The following is a 15,961-nucleotide window of genomic DNA, read 5'->3' on the forward strand; positions in this document are numbered from 1 at the left end:
TCGGGAGGACCCACACAAAAAAACTAGCTGTGTGACCTTGGGCAAGTTACTTAACCCCAATTGCCCACCAAAAAGCAAAAAACAAACAAACAAAAAAGTATCTGATAAATTTTATAAAATATCATTCATATACAGTAGATGTAACATAAATGTTTTTTTTTTCTTTTTGGAGGGGGGAAGGCAGGGCAATTGGGGTTAAGAGACTTGCCCAAGGTCACACAGCTAGTAAGTGTTAAGTGTCTGAGGCCAGATTTGAACTCAGGTCCTTCTGATTCCAGAGTCAGTGCTCCATTCACTGCGCCACCTAGCCACCCCAAGATGAACTTTTTAAGATAAAATGTTTTCCCTCAAATTTAAAGTTTTGTATCATTTGTGAAAAGATGACAAAAATTTACATGAGATTAATGAATATTAAATATAACCATCATAAGCTATTCGGCTTTAATATAACCAAGTTACTTGGGGCGGCAGGTAGCACAGTGAGTGAGAGCATTGGCCCCAGAGTCGGGATGACCTGGGATTGAGTCTGAGCTCAGACACTTAGCACCCACCCAGAAACACCTGGCCATGTAACCTTGAGCAAGTTACTTAACCCCAATTGCTCAAAAAAATAAATTATATATATATATATAAAACCAAGTTATTGTTTAATAAAAATTCTTATTTGCTAAAATGTATTTGTTTTATTCTTCTACATAACACGTGTCCCTACAATTCCTTAAAAACAAGAGTATACCTCTCTAAACAAATGGGAGCTAAGAAAAAAGACATAGCCTAACTAGAATAAGCAATCAAGTTCTTTACTAAGCAATCAGAATGAAACAGTTTGCCTATAGCATTAAAGTTGCTCTGAAAATAAATACACATAATCACCTCTATTATATGCTCTTTGAAAAACCTGAAGTGACTAGTAAATTGTAGGCACTAATTTATAACATATTAAATATGAAATCTCACCTGTTCAGTAAGTAATATTGAGGTATTGCTATATTTTTTGCTTGTTTCAGATCCGAGGGTAACAAATCGTAGAAGAAAAAGTGTTAACGAGATACACCAGATCACCAGTTCCCAGTTGTAATGACAGTCAAGGAAGATCTCATGCACATGAAGCAACTAAAATCCAAAGTCAAAGGAAAGATGGAAGAATCAATTATGATTCAAATCAATAGTTTTTACTGTAAGGAAACTAATGAATTACAGTTTAACAGGAATGAGACACTAATTTCTTTGGCACCCATGTGAATATTTATGCATAATTCCTGTATCTCTTTGCTGGCTGTTAGTCTGCTGCAACTAAGTCTGACTGCAAATCATTTCTGGAAAGACAGATTTGGAGTGAGGGGAGTTGGGTTCAAATTCTAGCTCTGAAATTTACAAGCTGTATGATTAAGTCACTTCCCTTTTGTGGGACTCAATTTCTTCATCTGCAAAATAAGGGAGTTGGACCAGATGATTTCTATGGTCCTCTTCCAGCTCTAAATCCTATGATCCTATGAACATTACAATATTGTGTATATTATACACAAAAATATTTTTTAAACATGTTTGTTAAATTTAACATTCTATACCCATCAACTGGGGGCATTTTTTTATGAAACACTTAAATTTTAAATGGCTAATATAAACCATAGTGTTTATTAAGAGTTTATCTTTGGGGGGCGGAGTCAAGATGGCGGAGTAGAAACAGGGCTTCCACTGGGCTCCAGCTCGAACCACCTCCAATTCATGGAAAAGGTAACTCTGAACAAACTTTGGAGCTACAGAACCCACAAAATGACACAGAGAAGCTAACCTCCCGCTGAGGATAGCACAGCAGGGAGCAGCCAGCACAGCGCTCTGGGAGCCGACCTCAGCCCCACGTGAGCCAGAGGTTTTAGCCCCAGGGTGGGCCTGACCACCCATTGGCTGGAGGGACTTCAGATTACCAGCAGCTGTGGCAGTTTCCAAAATTATCAACCCATAGATGCTAAGGACAAAGTGAGGGGTCAGTGCAGTGTGGACTCTGGGATACAGTAGTTGGGAGTGTGGCCTTTATGCCCTGGAGGGAGAAGCTGCTGAAGTGCGGCGGCAGCCGTTGCCACTTATCAGCTTCAGCTCCTGGCCTGCAGATTGTAGGGGGACCAAGCAATCAGTCTGAGGGGTAATAACTCTTGCTTTAACTTGCTTGGATCTGGATTGTGGTCTAGGGTGGAGGTCCTGGGGTATGTGACCAGCTTGCCAGAGCGTGTGGAGGCTTCAGAGAGGGCACCCAACTAATACCTTCGGCAGCTGAGAAAACCCCAGCGTTTGGTACAAAGCTCCCCTGTCTAGTAGCAGAGTCCTACTGTGGCAAAAAGCCCAAAGTCAAGTAATTGAGTGGCAACATGAGCAAGCAAAGGAGGCAAAGCAACCCAAATTTACACTCCTATTTTTGGGGACAAAAAGGATCAAAGCATGGAACAGGAGGAAGACAGTGAAGTCAGAACTCCTGCAACAAAAGCTTCCAAGAAAAATACAAGCTGGTTACAGGCCATAGAGGAGCTTAAAAAGGATTTTGAAAATCACATAAGAGGAGAGGAAAAATTGGGAAGAGAAATGAGAACAATGCAAGAAAATTATGAAATGAGAGTCAACAACCTGACTGAAGAAAATAACACCTTAAAAAAATAGACTAATTCAAATGGCAAAAGAGGCTCAAAAAGGCAATGAGGAGAAGAATGCCTTAAAAAGCCAAATTTGCCAGATGGAAAAAGAATCTCAAAAGCTCACTGAAGAGAATCATTTCTTTAGAATTAGACTGGAGCAAATGGAAGCTAATGAGAAATCAAGATACTATTAAACATATCCAAACAAATGAAAAAATAGAAGGCAATGTGAAATATCTCATTGGAAAAACCACTGACCTGGAAAATAAATCCAGGAGAGATCATTTAAAAATTATTGGACTATGTGAAAGCTATGATCAAAAAAAGAACCTAGAAATCATCCTTCAAGAAATTCTCAAGGAAATTTGCCCTGATGTTTTAGAACCAGAGGGCAAAATAGAAGTTGAAAGAATCCACCAATCACCTCCTGAAAAAGATCCCAAAACGAAAACTCCTAGGAATATTATAGCCAGGTTCTGGAATTCCCAGATCAAGGAGAAAATATTACAAGCAGCCAGGAAGAAACAATTTGAATATTGTGGAAACACAATCAGGATAACACAGGATCTAGCAGTTTCTACACTGAGGGATCGAAGTGCTTGGAATGTGATATTTCAGAGGTCAAAGGAGCTGGGATTAAAACCAAGAATCACCTACCCAGCAAAACTGAGTACCATGTTTCAGGGGAAAATATGGTCATTCAGTGGAAGAGAGGACTTTCAAGCATTCTTGATGAAAAAAACAGAATGGAACAGAAAATTTGACACTGAGATACAAGAAGCATGAGAAGGTAAATAGGGAAAAGAAATCATAAGGAACTTAACCAAATTTGAACTATTTATATTCCTACATGGAAAAAATGATAATTGTAACTTATGAAACTTTTATCAGTATGAGAATAATTGAAGGGAATAAAAATGTGTATGTAAATATATATATATATACATATATATATACACATACACACACATATCTATATGTATATCTACATGGGAGGGTATATGGGTGTATGAATACAAATGTGAATGTGTGTATATATATATATATATATATATATATATATGTGTGTGTACAGGTATACATAGAGCACACAGGACCAGTTTAATGGAAAGGGATGATACTTAAAATATGAAATTGAGAGGTGAGAGAGGAATATAATGAGAGGAGATGTGGAGAGACAGAATGGGGTAAACTATCTCCTATAGAAGAGGTAAGGGAAAATGGTTACAATAGAGGAGAAGAACAGGAAGTCAAAAGGAAATGGGTCAACCTTATTCTCATTGAATTTGGCTTAGAGAGGGAATGACATACACACTAAATATGGTATCTCACCCTATAATAGAGTAAGGGGGAAGGGGATGAGAGGGAGGGTGATGGAGGGGAGGGCAGGCTGGGGGAGAGGGAAGTTGGAAGCACCCACTTTTGAAAAGGGACGGGATCAAAGTAGAGAACAGAACAAGTGGGAGGTGGGATTGGAGAGAAGGAAATATAGTCAGTCTTTTACAATATATCTACTATGGAAATGTTTTGCAAAGCTACACATGTACAACCTATACTGAATTGCTTATCTTCCCCGTAAGGGTGGGTGACTATGGAGGAAGGGAATGAATCTGGAATTCAAAGTTTTAAAATCAAATGTTTAAAATATATATATACATATATGTACTATTATCAATATTATTTTACACGTAAATGGGAAATAAGATATACAAGTACTGGGGCATAGAGATCCACCATGCCCTACTGGAAAATTGGAGGGGGTATGGGAGAAGATATGGGAAAAAGCAGATTGGAGGAGGGGATATCCAGTGGGATTGCTATTTTGGGGTGGTGGGTAGGGGAAAAAAGGGGATAAAATATGTAACTCAAAATCTTGCGAAAATGAATGATGTAAACTAGAAGTTAATAAAACATTTGATTAAAAAAAAGAAAAAGAAAAAAGGGTTTATCTTCTCCAAAGTAGAAATAGGTACATGAAACCTCATTAGAATGCTCTCTACTTTAGAATGAAGTCTTTTCTGACAAGATTTAAAATAGTTTTTAGATTAAATTTTATTTCTCAGGCAAAATGTTAAACTTAAGTTTTAATATTTGTTAAAGAATAATTTTAAAAACTAATTTTACCATATTCTCTCAACTTGCTTTTTAAAAAAATATTTTATGGGGGATGATAAATTATACTTCTGTACTTCCAAAAAAATTTAAATTAATGACAACTGCAATGAATTTCACTACATCTTTCATTATATTGTGTCTATGAAAAAAATCACCATGATAATATAAAAAGGATACATTTCATTTACATACTTCTTTATTGCAAAATATGTGACCAGTGGCAGAAGTAATATAGAGGTATAGAAATAGATTAATGAACAGTAGATAAGGGGTAGCAATTACAATATATTAAATACCAAATAAAATAATATCACATCTATCATAGAACAATATATACACCTTGAATTTAGGGGATCTGGCTGACCTGTACTTAGTATCAAGCAATATAACTTGTACAGGAAAGAACAGATCCTTCCCAGGGGAATAGGGAGGGGCGGGGGGGGGAGTGGGGAAGAAAAGAGATAGGAAGGGCCCACTCTAGGTAACATTAATTCATGTTACCTAAAATACATAATGTAGACATGCCAGAATTTTTAATTTTTCCATCATATTTACTATTTCACCTAGAAGGTTTTCTGAAAGGGAATATACTGATTCTTGATTGCATATAGTTATTTATACAGAAGAAAGTAACTCACTTGGGCACAGCAGATAAACACAACCGAAATGGTCAACAAAAATGCAGATGAAACTATTACATCAACTGATCTCTGAGGACCTCGACGCTGAAAGTAAGGAAAATGATATTTTAAAAATGCATATACTCATTAACATTAGTTTTACACTGATTGTAATTTACTGTATTGCCCAAATGCTTCAATAAACATCAATTACTTAATGATATTATTTTCTAGGGATATATAACAGCATCAAAAAAAAATGGAGGTTATATAGCACAGGGTTCTTAGCATCCCTTTTAAACCTTAACTGACATTGGGGCAACTAGGTGGTATACTGGATAGAGCATCAGTCCTGGAAACAGGAGGACCTGAGTTCAAATCTGGCCTCAGACATTTGACACACTTACTAGCTTGTGTGACCCTAGGCAAGTCACTTAACCCCAACTGCCTTGCCTTCCCCCCTCTAAAAAATACATTAAAAAAAAAACTAACCACTGAACAAAGGTTTCTATTCTGATTATGTTGAGTAGAGTTATCAATCCTTAGTACTCCCAGAAGTAATACAATTCACCTGACAATACAACCCAAAAACTTTTTACTGATAGAAATGTGAATTCATAACCTAACACAGACTTAGTGGGCATCAGGAGGCAAAATGGGGAAGAACTGGCTGAAGCCTTGTCACTAAGTCATGCTTCTACAGCAGGCACAGCACAAGGTGGAAACCGCTTTGAAGTATGCAATAGGGATGACTTCAGTTTGTATGCATACCCCCAACAAATTTAAACAAAGTCAGTGAGGTATTAGAAATAGAAGAGATGGTAGTAAACTGAATAACTATTGGTTTAGTTATCATTAGTCAGTGTGTAGAAGAAAGTCTCCTCACCAGCAGTTCCCTACATAAAAGAAAGAAATCACAGGTCTAGTAGAAAGAGGTGAAGACAAGTACAAGGCTAATGGTTTTATGGAGTTTACTGTGACCACAACACAGAAAGCAAGAGAATTCTAGGCGTGTCCCAGGACCTCTCCTTGATGGATCAGCTTTGTTAAGAAAACTACTAGTAGTCTTTTAAGTTTTCAAGGATATTTTAAATAAATATGGAGATAGAAACCAGACCTATGATTCCATTGGTATAGGAAACTCCTACATGAGGAAACTTTCCTCTACTAATGCTAATTCTTCTCTGAAACTTATAGTCTTAGAGTTGCCTAGAGCTGAGCTGCCAAGTATGCAGCCTGAACCAGATTATGTAATTAGAAAATATTTAACAAAAGAAAATACAATGAAATATAGATATGGTTACATTTTAAAATTAAGTCAATAAGCAGACCCCAGGGATGTTTATGTAGGGTGTGGTGGCCCTGGTTTCTCAGTGACACTGCTGGCTTTTACAGGACAAGGGTTGTGATTTCTCCAGAGTCACAAAGTCAGTAAGTGTCAATGATGGGATTAAATCTAGGATTTCCTGACTTCAAGGACAGCTTTCTATCCAATATTCTACTTCTATGAAGTAGAAAATATGGATATCTTAATGTATAAGTACAATAACCTTAGAATGGGTATTTTGCTAGAGGTAATTCAAATACCTTTCATTTTATCAGGAACTTGAATAATTTTGGAAGAAATTTCTTACAAGGGAGAAAAAGTATATAAAAAAGGATTAAGGCAAGCCAATTAACATTCTGAATTACCTACTTATTTAAAATAGTGAGATTTTAAAATCGTGATTTACTTAAAATAGTGAAATGATCCTGTAGTCACACTGATTTTATTGAGCCTTTTTTAAGGAGTGGGCTCCCTCTGCTGGCTCATGATAGCTGTGCTACAGAAAAAAAAAAATTTTTCTCTCATTGGGAACCTAAGCAACTCATAAACAAAAATAAATTAAGGTCTTTAGGTTCTTATTACCTAATGGATTGTGAGGCTCAAATAAGATAATATATGTAAAAGAATTCAAAAAGTTAAAACACCAAAAAAAACCATACATTATTATAATATATAAAATAGTAATAACATTTAGCATGTGTATATATAATGTTGTGCTTTTCAGGTAGGTTTGAAATTCTAAGTATTACTAGCAAAAAATAATCGATGAAACAAATTTCTCTTAGCTATCTGGATACAGATATAGAGAGGATATTCTGACTAGTGGCATGCTCACACAGCAAGGTATGTGTGTATACCTGGATAGATGTTATCAAGAGAATTTAGAATCATACATAGCCAGCTCACAAAAGTTACATCATCACAGCCATTATACCTTAAGATAAGAACGAAGAGATAGCCACATTTTTATATTCTGCACTTTCTTCAGTCGGAAATGGGGAACTTCTGATTTTCGAGCCCTCCTAGCAGATGTTAAATGTCCAAAGAGTTTTGCAAAAAGCAGTCTCTACAAAACATTGCCATGTTGTTTGTCAAGCAAGATACCATAAGGAAAAATAAGAAAAATCAAAATATAGGTTATTGCTATCATCTGCTACAATTATGCACTTATTCAACAAGAAAATAGCAATACATTACCAAAACCATGAGGATATGCTTTCCAATTAGTGCAAATTGCAACTTATTCATACCTTTTAATCTTCTGTGATTTTTTCCCAAGTTATGCCACAGATTCTCCCTAGAAAACCTATCCAACATGCTGTAGTGCCTATCAAAGTCCTTTTACTTTTCATGAAAACCAGTATGACAATTGAGCTGTCCAATCTTTGGCTATCTCTTGTTTGTACTCCTTTTTCAGACACATATCTTTTGTAATATAGTCATATGTTTCACTTCCTTAGGGTTTATCACATTTCTCAATATTTTCAACAGCTTCTTACAAATACTACATGCCTTTTGACTGTCCTTAGGGTCAAAGTGGATTCTTCATAAGATTGTAATGTCCCAAACTTGGCAGTCAGAGAACATCATAAGGAGACAAAATGTGTTAAAAAAAAAAATTGGGTTGTATAATATTATCATGAAGACCTGGATAGTTTCCCTAACTTAGTTTATTCTTTCTCTCCCATTCAATGTTGGTCCTAGCTCATCATCCTCAGTGTCTCTTCTAGATACAAGATATTAGAGATGTATATCAATGTCATTGGACTACCTATCCAATGTGGCACAGTCTAGAAGATAGTTGTTTTCATCCAATAGGTTTCCCTGTATGAATTGTAAAGGTTTATCTTGGGTATCTGTAGAACTCAATGAAAACGCTATATAGCATTTCTAGAGTTTGAGACAACTAACACTTTAATCCATACACAGGAACATGTGGAGAATCTCCTCATCCATAGGTAATCTCTCTTTCATTTAGATGCTGTACAGGACAGTGACATTTTCCATGACACAAATGAATACCTTTGGCAGACATACATCTCCTTGTTTAGTTTTCAAAGACTGAGTGTCCCTATCTTGCCCAGACTAGAAGTTCAGGGATTATACATAGGCCCTGATCTGCATAGAACCTTTGACCTTTTGTTTCCAATCTGGGCCAGTTAATTACTCTTTGGGTGTGAACACCCAATTAACTTAGTCCACTGTGGCTCAGAACTCTGAGTTCTAGCAATCCACCAGGCTCAGCTTCCTGGAAGCTAGAATTACAGGTGTGTGATATTATGCCTCTTTTTTATGTCTCACTTAACATTAGTCAAAGAGGGTCACTATGTGTTTGCAATTATTAAGGAATTATGTATTATCTTAACACAAAACCCATTCTTGGAGATGAGCTTTTTAAGATTACATTTTAACTCTACATGGCCAAATGGTTTCTATAAGCAAACAATAACTATAGTGGGCCCTGGTATTCTTTACACCTTTCACCAAATGGTGTAACTATATAGAGGTGGTCAGAATATTTTGTGAAATGTTGCCTCTTCTTCCCTCATACTTACAACAAGAATGCCTCAATGACATGTATAAATCATTTTCACTGAGATTTTATAAAGGGAAAATCAGTGTATGGACTAATAGTTACAGTTTTCTTCATTGACTTGGGGCATCATTTTTTTGATTATTTTGTTACTTTCCCTCCCTCAGATCTGATCCAACTGTTTTTTTCAACTATGTCTTCTTTAGGGCCTCCTTCCTTGCATAGCACATTGGGGATAGAGGTGTTAAGAGTCCAAATGTGCTACTTTTACTGTTATTAATGCTAAAAACATGTTCCATCATTTGTCTATAAGGTATGCAATCAGTTTCATCTAAGAATGTTCTCAAAGTGCCATGGCTTAGTACAGTTATCACACCAAGCATTCTGTAGCATTTTTAAACAATCTTCACTGTCTTTCTGCTATTTTATGAGGCCATACTGTTAGTAATCTTCCACTATCCCTCGCTGTAGTGTTTTTAAATGAATTTATATTCTAATTGTAATAAAACAGACTAACATATTTTATAAGCAACATGGCATAGCAGAGTGGAAGCCTGGCCCTGGAGCTGGGAAAGCCTAGATTCAGGACTTTATTCTGACAGCTGACACTTTGACACTATGGGCAAGTTATTTAACCTGATATTTTAGGTATGCATAGAAAAAAAAAACTAGATAGCCAGTCTCCCTATTTTCTCCCCCCAGCTATGTATTCTTGTGCTCTCAAGCACCTAAGTTTCTTATAAGCTGCATAAAAATTGTCTATCTGCAACAATAAAGGAGTCAAATATCAATAAAATCGGATCTAGACCAAACATTTTTATAAGCATATTCATATATCTAATGCTTTTAAAAGTCCTTCATTATTCATTAAATGAGACGCCTGTATTAGACTCACCTGTTTGTAAGTTCTTTCTGCTACACAGAGTAAAAAGAAGAAAATCCACACAAGAGATACACGAACCACAAAACTTATTAAAACCATAGAAAGAACCAAGATGTCTTCATTAGAACCAAATGCAATGATATAAAGTTCTGAAGCAGAATATGCTGTGAGTTGTTCCAAGTCTGTAGCTTGGGAAAGTCGGAAAACAAATGGAGTGAAACCCAGGACAAGGGAAATCACATTTGCAAAAATCTGATATCCTATACCTGGTATGTAGCTGTTGACCTATGGGGGGAAAAAAAGTAATATTATTTATACCAAAATGTTAGCTATGTCAAAATCATTTTATATTAGGAATTATTTTATTTGTAGCAATGTGAAATTATTTTAGATGTCAGATTATGTTATACATTGCAATATAATATTAAAGTTGTAATCTTTAAGTTTTTTAAATTAGGTTCATTATGAGAAATGGAGTTGACTAAAAACAAAAATAGTAGCTAGTATTTCTATTGTACCTTAAGGTTGTAAAACATTTTATAAATATTTCATTTTTAACTTCATCCTTATAATATTCATATTCATCTTCTCATACCCTTTCCATTTTATGGTGCTCAAAGAAACATGGCGCTCTTCAAAGACCCCACATACCTAGCCTCACTGTTGAGTGCAGTTGGCTACTTCTCTCATGCAGGTCAATGTACTGGGCCAAGACATGTACTTATCCTCCTTGCTTCTTTCTCAATGTAACTACTCCCCCTTCTAAGGTTCATTCCATCCATCTGTATTATTCTGTCTAGATCTTTGTTGTAGTCTCTTGGTATCCTTGGTTGTAATCTACTGGGGGCAGCTAGGTGGCACAGCAGAAAAAAGTGCTGAGTTTGAGTCATAAAGATTCATCTTCCTGAGCTCAAATCTGGTCTCAGATACTTTCTAGCTGTGTGACCCTGGGCAAGTCATTGAGCCCCATTTGCCTCAGTTTTCTCATCTGCAAAATGAGCCAGAGAAGGAGAAAGCAAACCACTCCAATACCTTTGCCAAGAAAACCCCAAATGGGGTCACAAAGAGTCAGATGCAACTGAAAAATCACTGAACAACAACAAAAACTGGCAACCAAGTCACTTTTTCTCCTTTCAGTATCTGGCTCAGAATCTCCCTCTTCAAATCCTGGGGACTTCAATATACAAACTTAAATAAATTATACAAACTTTCCTCTACTACCTTGCCATCTAGGTCATATTCCTCAGCCATCCATGGAAGTTATACCTTGGATCTTATCATTACCAATAACTGTGCCATCTCTATGACCGTGAACTCTGAAAATCCTCTTGTTATTTTCTCAGTTCATCACCCCTGCAACGGCCTCACTTTTTTCATTTGATATTCTTATCCTACAGTTGGACAGTTGAACTAAAAATCGCCAGAATAGTCCTATTCATGCCCTGCCAATCCTAAATTCTGGATTACCAATCCCCATCAGCTTTCTCTGTGATCATTTTCATGGGAGAGAGCATGGTGTAGTGGGAAGAACACAACTTAAGAGTCACAGGACCTGAGTTTAAAACCCAGATGTGCTACTTACTACTTCTGTGGTCACTCTCCTTCTCTATAACCTCCCTACTGGTTTCAGGACATTATGCAAAGCCTTGTTTTGGGGAAGAGGAATGGTGGTAGGAAGAGGTGTTTATACTATTATCTCTAGAATCTTGGAGTTGAGAGGGGCATCAGGGACAATACAGTACACCCCACAAACCTTTAGTTCAAGAACAATCTCCCTTCCTTAAATACATTCCTCACCTTTTAATATTCTTCCTAGTCATGTTACCATGTATTTATTTATGTCTGACTATGTTGTATCTTCTCCTCCCCAAGAAAGATGTAAGCTTTTTGAGGATCATGACTATCTTTTCTTGTGCTTGTACCTTAAGCACAGTGCCTTGCACATCGTAGGCATTTTATAAATATTTATTGAATTTAATCAAATCCAAGAGTATAGTGATTCCTTTAAGGTCCTCTCCTATCCACAGCAGTTAAATTTAATAACAATTTTTAAAATCTTACTGGGCATTTACTATGTATACAACACAGTTTAAGGTGCTGTGGGCACAAGGAGCTAAAATATGGTAGATTTTCTCAAGGGACTAATATAAATTTGATGATTAACTCATTCAATTAGCTTGAATGATATTTTTATAAACACCATTAAAGGACTTCTTAAAGTATCCAATGCCCTATTTGGCAAACTTTTAAATGTTCTTCTCCTTACATGCTAACACTCCTTGAATTTTGAGATGGTAAAACATATTAATGGAAGAATAAAAGCAGGGATAAAGTAGACTAAAAAGAGGTAAAAAAAATAAATAAATAAGGAGGGATTAAACACTAGTAAATTTTGCCACATCAGATGAAAATAGGCAAAGTTCCAATCCTTGTTCCACAAAAATGATACACAGCTATAGACAAGTTACAATGTTTCATGAAGACTTCAACTTTACAAACTAGAATATGCTTAATCCCCCCAAAAATAAGTCAAAACTAAAATAAATAATGATGTTAATGGAAACATATAAATAAAAATTTAAGACCCACAGTATAAGTATCATATTTCTTCAAAGTATTTAAGGTATCTAGAATCAGCTGCTCTACTACTATGATATTAGTGATATTAGTAGCATATACCATATACCAGTAATAACCTCTAAGTATTTGGGAGATAAAAATTTGAGAAACTAGCAGATGACCATTGAATAAAAACCTTTCACATGCAAAATTTTAGATTTAAAAACCTTCAGCAAGCCAGCTGAATTAAAACAGGAATAGCAAAGCTGTGGCTTTGTCACAAATCACTCTTTAAATTTCAGACTGATGTAAAACAGGCAGAAAAACACCTGTCAAAAGCATTTGTGGCTTGAAAAAATGGGGTGAGTTTCTAGAGAAAATATCCAACATATTATTTAAAGAAATTCATAATTATTATCTTTTGTATCTAATATTTATACCTATCTGATTTATAATAATCAGATAAACATATATACAATTCATAACTAGTAAATATCTATGTCATAGCTATTAATATATAAATTAGAATAATACTGCAAAGTTAGCATAATGCCTGGCACCACACAGTAAGCACTTAATAAATGTTATCTCATTCATTTTCATTCAAACAAAAACAGATGAAAAATACTCACTCGGTTCATAATCATCCCACTGATTTCAAGCACAGACATTTCAGCTTTCTTGCAGTCATTACCTTCCCATACAATTGCACTGACTTTTTCTAATCCTGGGTTGGAACTGTGGAGCCAGGGCAAATGACTCTGAGGAAAAAAAAAAAAGTTGTAAAGGTAAAATTTTAAATGAAAATATCTAACAGTTTAACGCAACAACAAAAATAATGACTAAAATTAACAGACATATCTATACTAGATGCCATTAAAATAAGGACAAAATTACAAAAATCTGTCAGCTGCACATAGTTAAGAAACTTTTTTATGATAAAAAAAATATGAAATTTACTCTCAAATGCATAATGAAACTTGCCATTAAGAACTGATTAACTGTAAATCTAACACTATGTCTACTGTTTTTATAGGATGTTCCAACTAGTTTATAGCAGCAAAATGAACCTTACTGAACTCATCTGGACCATCGAAAATACTCGACTTTAATATTAATTATTATTATCTAACATTTGTGCATCAGTGTACTACGTGGTTTACAATCAATATCTCATTTGGTCCTCACAGCAACCCTCAAAGGTAGGTGCTCTTATTATCCCCATTTTATAGATGAGGAAAATGAAGAAAACAGAGACCAAGGGACTTGCCTAGGGCCACAAAGCTAACGAATGTCTAAGATCACATTTAAATTCAGGTCTTTCTGATTCCAGGCCCAGTACTCTATCCACTGCTCCCCCTAACAGAAGAAGCAGACAGAATCTGAGGGAATCTTGCCAATAAGAGGTATTTATCAGTTATGACAGTGAGAGAATAAGGTATGAAATGAGAGTTTCAGTACTACTGAAAGCAAGACATTGCTGTTGATGGGTCATTTCAGTTGTGTACAACTGCGTGACCTCATTTGGAGTTTTCTTGGCAAAGAAACTGGAGTGGTTTGTCATTTCCTTCTCCTGCTCATTTTACACATGGAGAAACTGAGGCAAACAGGGCTTAATTACTTGCTAGAGTCACACAGCTAGTGAATGTCTGAGGCCAGATTAAACTCATTAGAAAGAATCTTCCTTACACTAAGCTGGAACTCCAAGCGCTCTATCCACAGCATCACTTAGCTTCCCCTAAAAGCAAGACACCCTATTGGTATTTATAATCCATAACCAGAATAAAGAAAACTATTGACCTCTGCAGAAAGCACAATAAAGAAATGAGGTTGCAAAACATAGATAAATGAGAACTCTTGGTTTACCCTGAAAAAGGGTTGTGTGTTATAATAGAGCAATTACATATACTGTTATTATTAATCTATAGATATCATATATACAGTATATGGATCTCACATCTTTAATACTTATATTTATTGTCTAATATTAAATAAACAAATGAGAGAATTCATAACATCCTTGAGAAATAAAACTCACAGAAACTTAGAAATAGGAAGAAGTTCAAAGATGACAGGAATTGCTTTTATAATATCTTGATAGCATAGCTTTCAGATTTTAGCATCTTATATTTGGCTACATAATTAAGTTCTAACCAAAAATTGTAATAGTTCAGTATCATTATGATGACTATAATGCGCTATTTGAAATATGAAAATCCAGGATTTGTGCATGGCCTGAGGGGATAATATTTCAAAGATTTAAGGAAGTTAATATTTGCCTATAGTGGAAATAAAATTACAGAGATATTTTTCAATGAAAATGCAAAATGATAATTATGCTATAGAAAACGTAGTTACAAGAAACCAACATGCTATCCCTTAACTACATTATAAAATCTGTCAAATATGAATACATCAAATATAAAATCTATCAAGTCATTCTTTCTGGAAAGGAATACACAGCTAGAACAAAAATTAATGAACAAAAACATAAGACAGAACATAAAATTTATACACATAAAATTATTTTTTTTTAAAGCAATTGGGGTTAAGTAACTTGCTCAAGGTTACATGGCCAGGTGTTTCTGGGTGGGTGCTAAGTGTCTGAGCCAAGATTCGATCCCCCAAATCATCCCGACACTGGGGCCAATGCTCTTACTTGCTTTGCTACTTGGCCGCCCTGAAATAATTTTTCATTATAATAAGTTATGTCACATTTATTGCTAAAGCAATGTTTTATCATTTGGTTGACAAGTGACACAGCAAAGTCCGAAACCAGAAGCAATTTCTTTTTAAAAAAATCATAGAATTTTGAAAGAGTCATTGAAGTATTAAAAAAAAAGAGATGGAAAAAAAGGTAGTTAAAAAATATGTAAATAGGGGCGGCCAGGTAGCACAGCGAGTAAGAGCACCGGCTCCAGGGTTGAGAAGACCTGGAGGTTGAATCCCGGGCTCAGACACTTAGGACCCACCCAGAAACACCTGGCCGTGTAACCTTGAGCAAGTTACTTAACCCCAATTGCTTAGGGGCGGCCAGGTGGCTCAGCAAGTAAGAGCACTGGTTCCAGTGTCAGGATGACCTGGATCAAATCCGGGCTCAGATACTCAGCACCACACCCAGAAATAACTGGCCGTGTAACCTTGAGCAAGTTACTTAACCCCGATTGCTTTAAAAAATATATATATGTAAATGACAGGAATAATATTTCACAGTGAATCCATGGATTTATTTCATTATCACCCTCTGGGGAAAAAAAAGAAAGGAAAAGACAGCCAGGTTCCAGAACTGTTATAATAATA

General features: G+C 35.7%; 1 protein-coding gene across 4 annotated transcripts in view; it reads right to left on the bottom strand.

The window, feature by feature from the left end:
* The window catches only part of LOC138175884 (protein PHTF2), a 184,162-nt gene that overhangs the window by 13,339 nt on the left and 154,862 nt on the right, over positions 1 to 15,961 (bottom strand). For all 4 annotated transcript variants that reach the window (XM_069106529.1, XM_069106527.1, XM_069106530.1 and 1 more), the window contains 5 exons: positions 13,294 to 13,422; positions 10,115 to 10,387; positions 7,621 to 7,752; positions 5,378 to 5,464; positions 958 to 1,113 (listed from right to left, as the gene is read on the bottom strand). In XM_069106529.1, the coding sequence (XP_068962630.1) occupies positions 958 to 1,113; positions 5,378 to 5,464; positions 7,621 to 7,752; positions 10,115 to 10,387; positions 13,294 to 13,422 (777 nt within the window). The remainder of the gene's footprint in view (positions 1 to 957; positions 1,114 to 5,377; positions 5,465 to 7,620; positions 7,753 to 10,114; positions 10,388 to 13,293; positions 13,423 to 15,961) is intronic.

Source organism: Petaurus breviceps, unplaced genomic scaffold (genome assembly GCF_028583685.1).
Source record: "Petaurus breviceps papuanus isolate PSGF00001 unplaced genomic scaffold, PetGlider_PUasm1.0 79, whole genome shotgun sequence".
Classification (NCBI taxonomy): domain Eukaryota; kingdom Metazoa; phylum Chordata; class Mammalia; order Diprotodontia; family Petauridae; genus Petaurus; species Petaurus breviceps.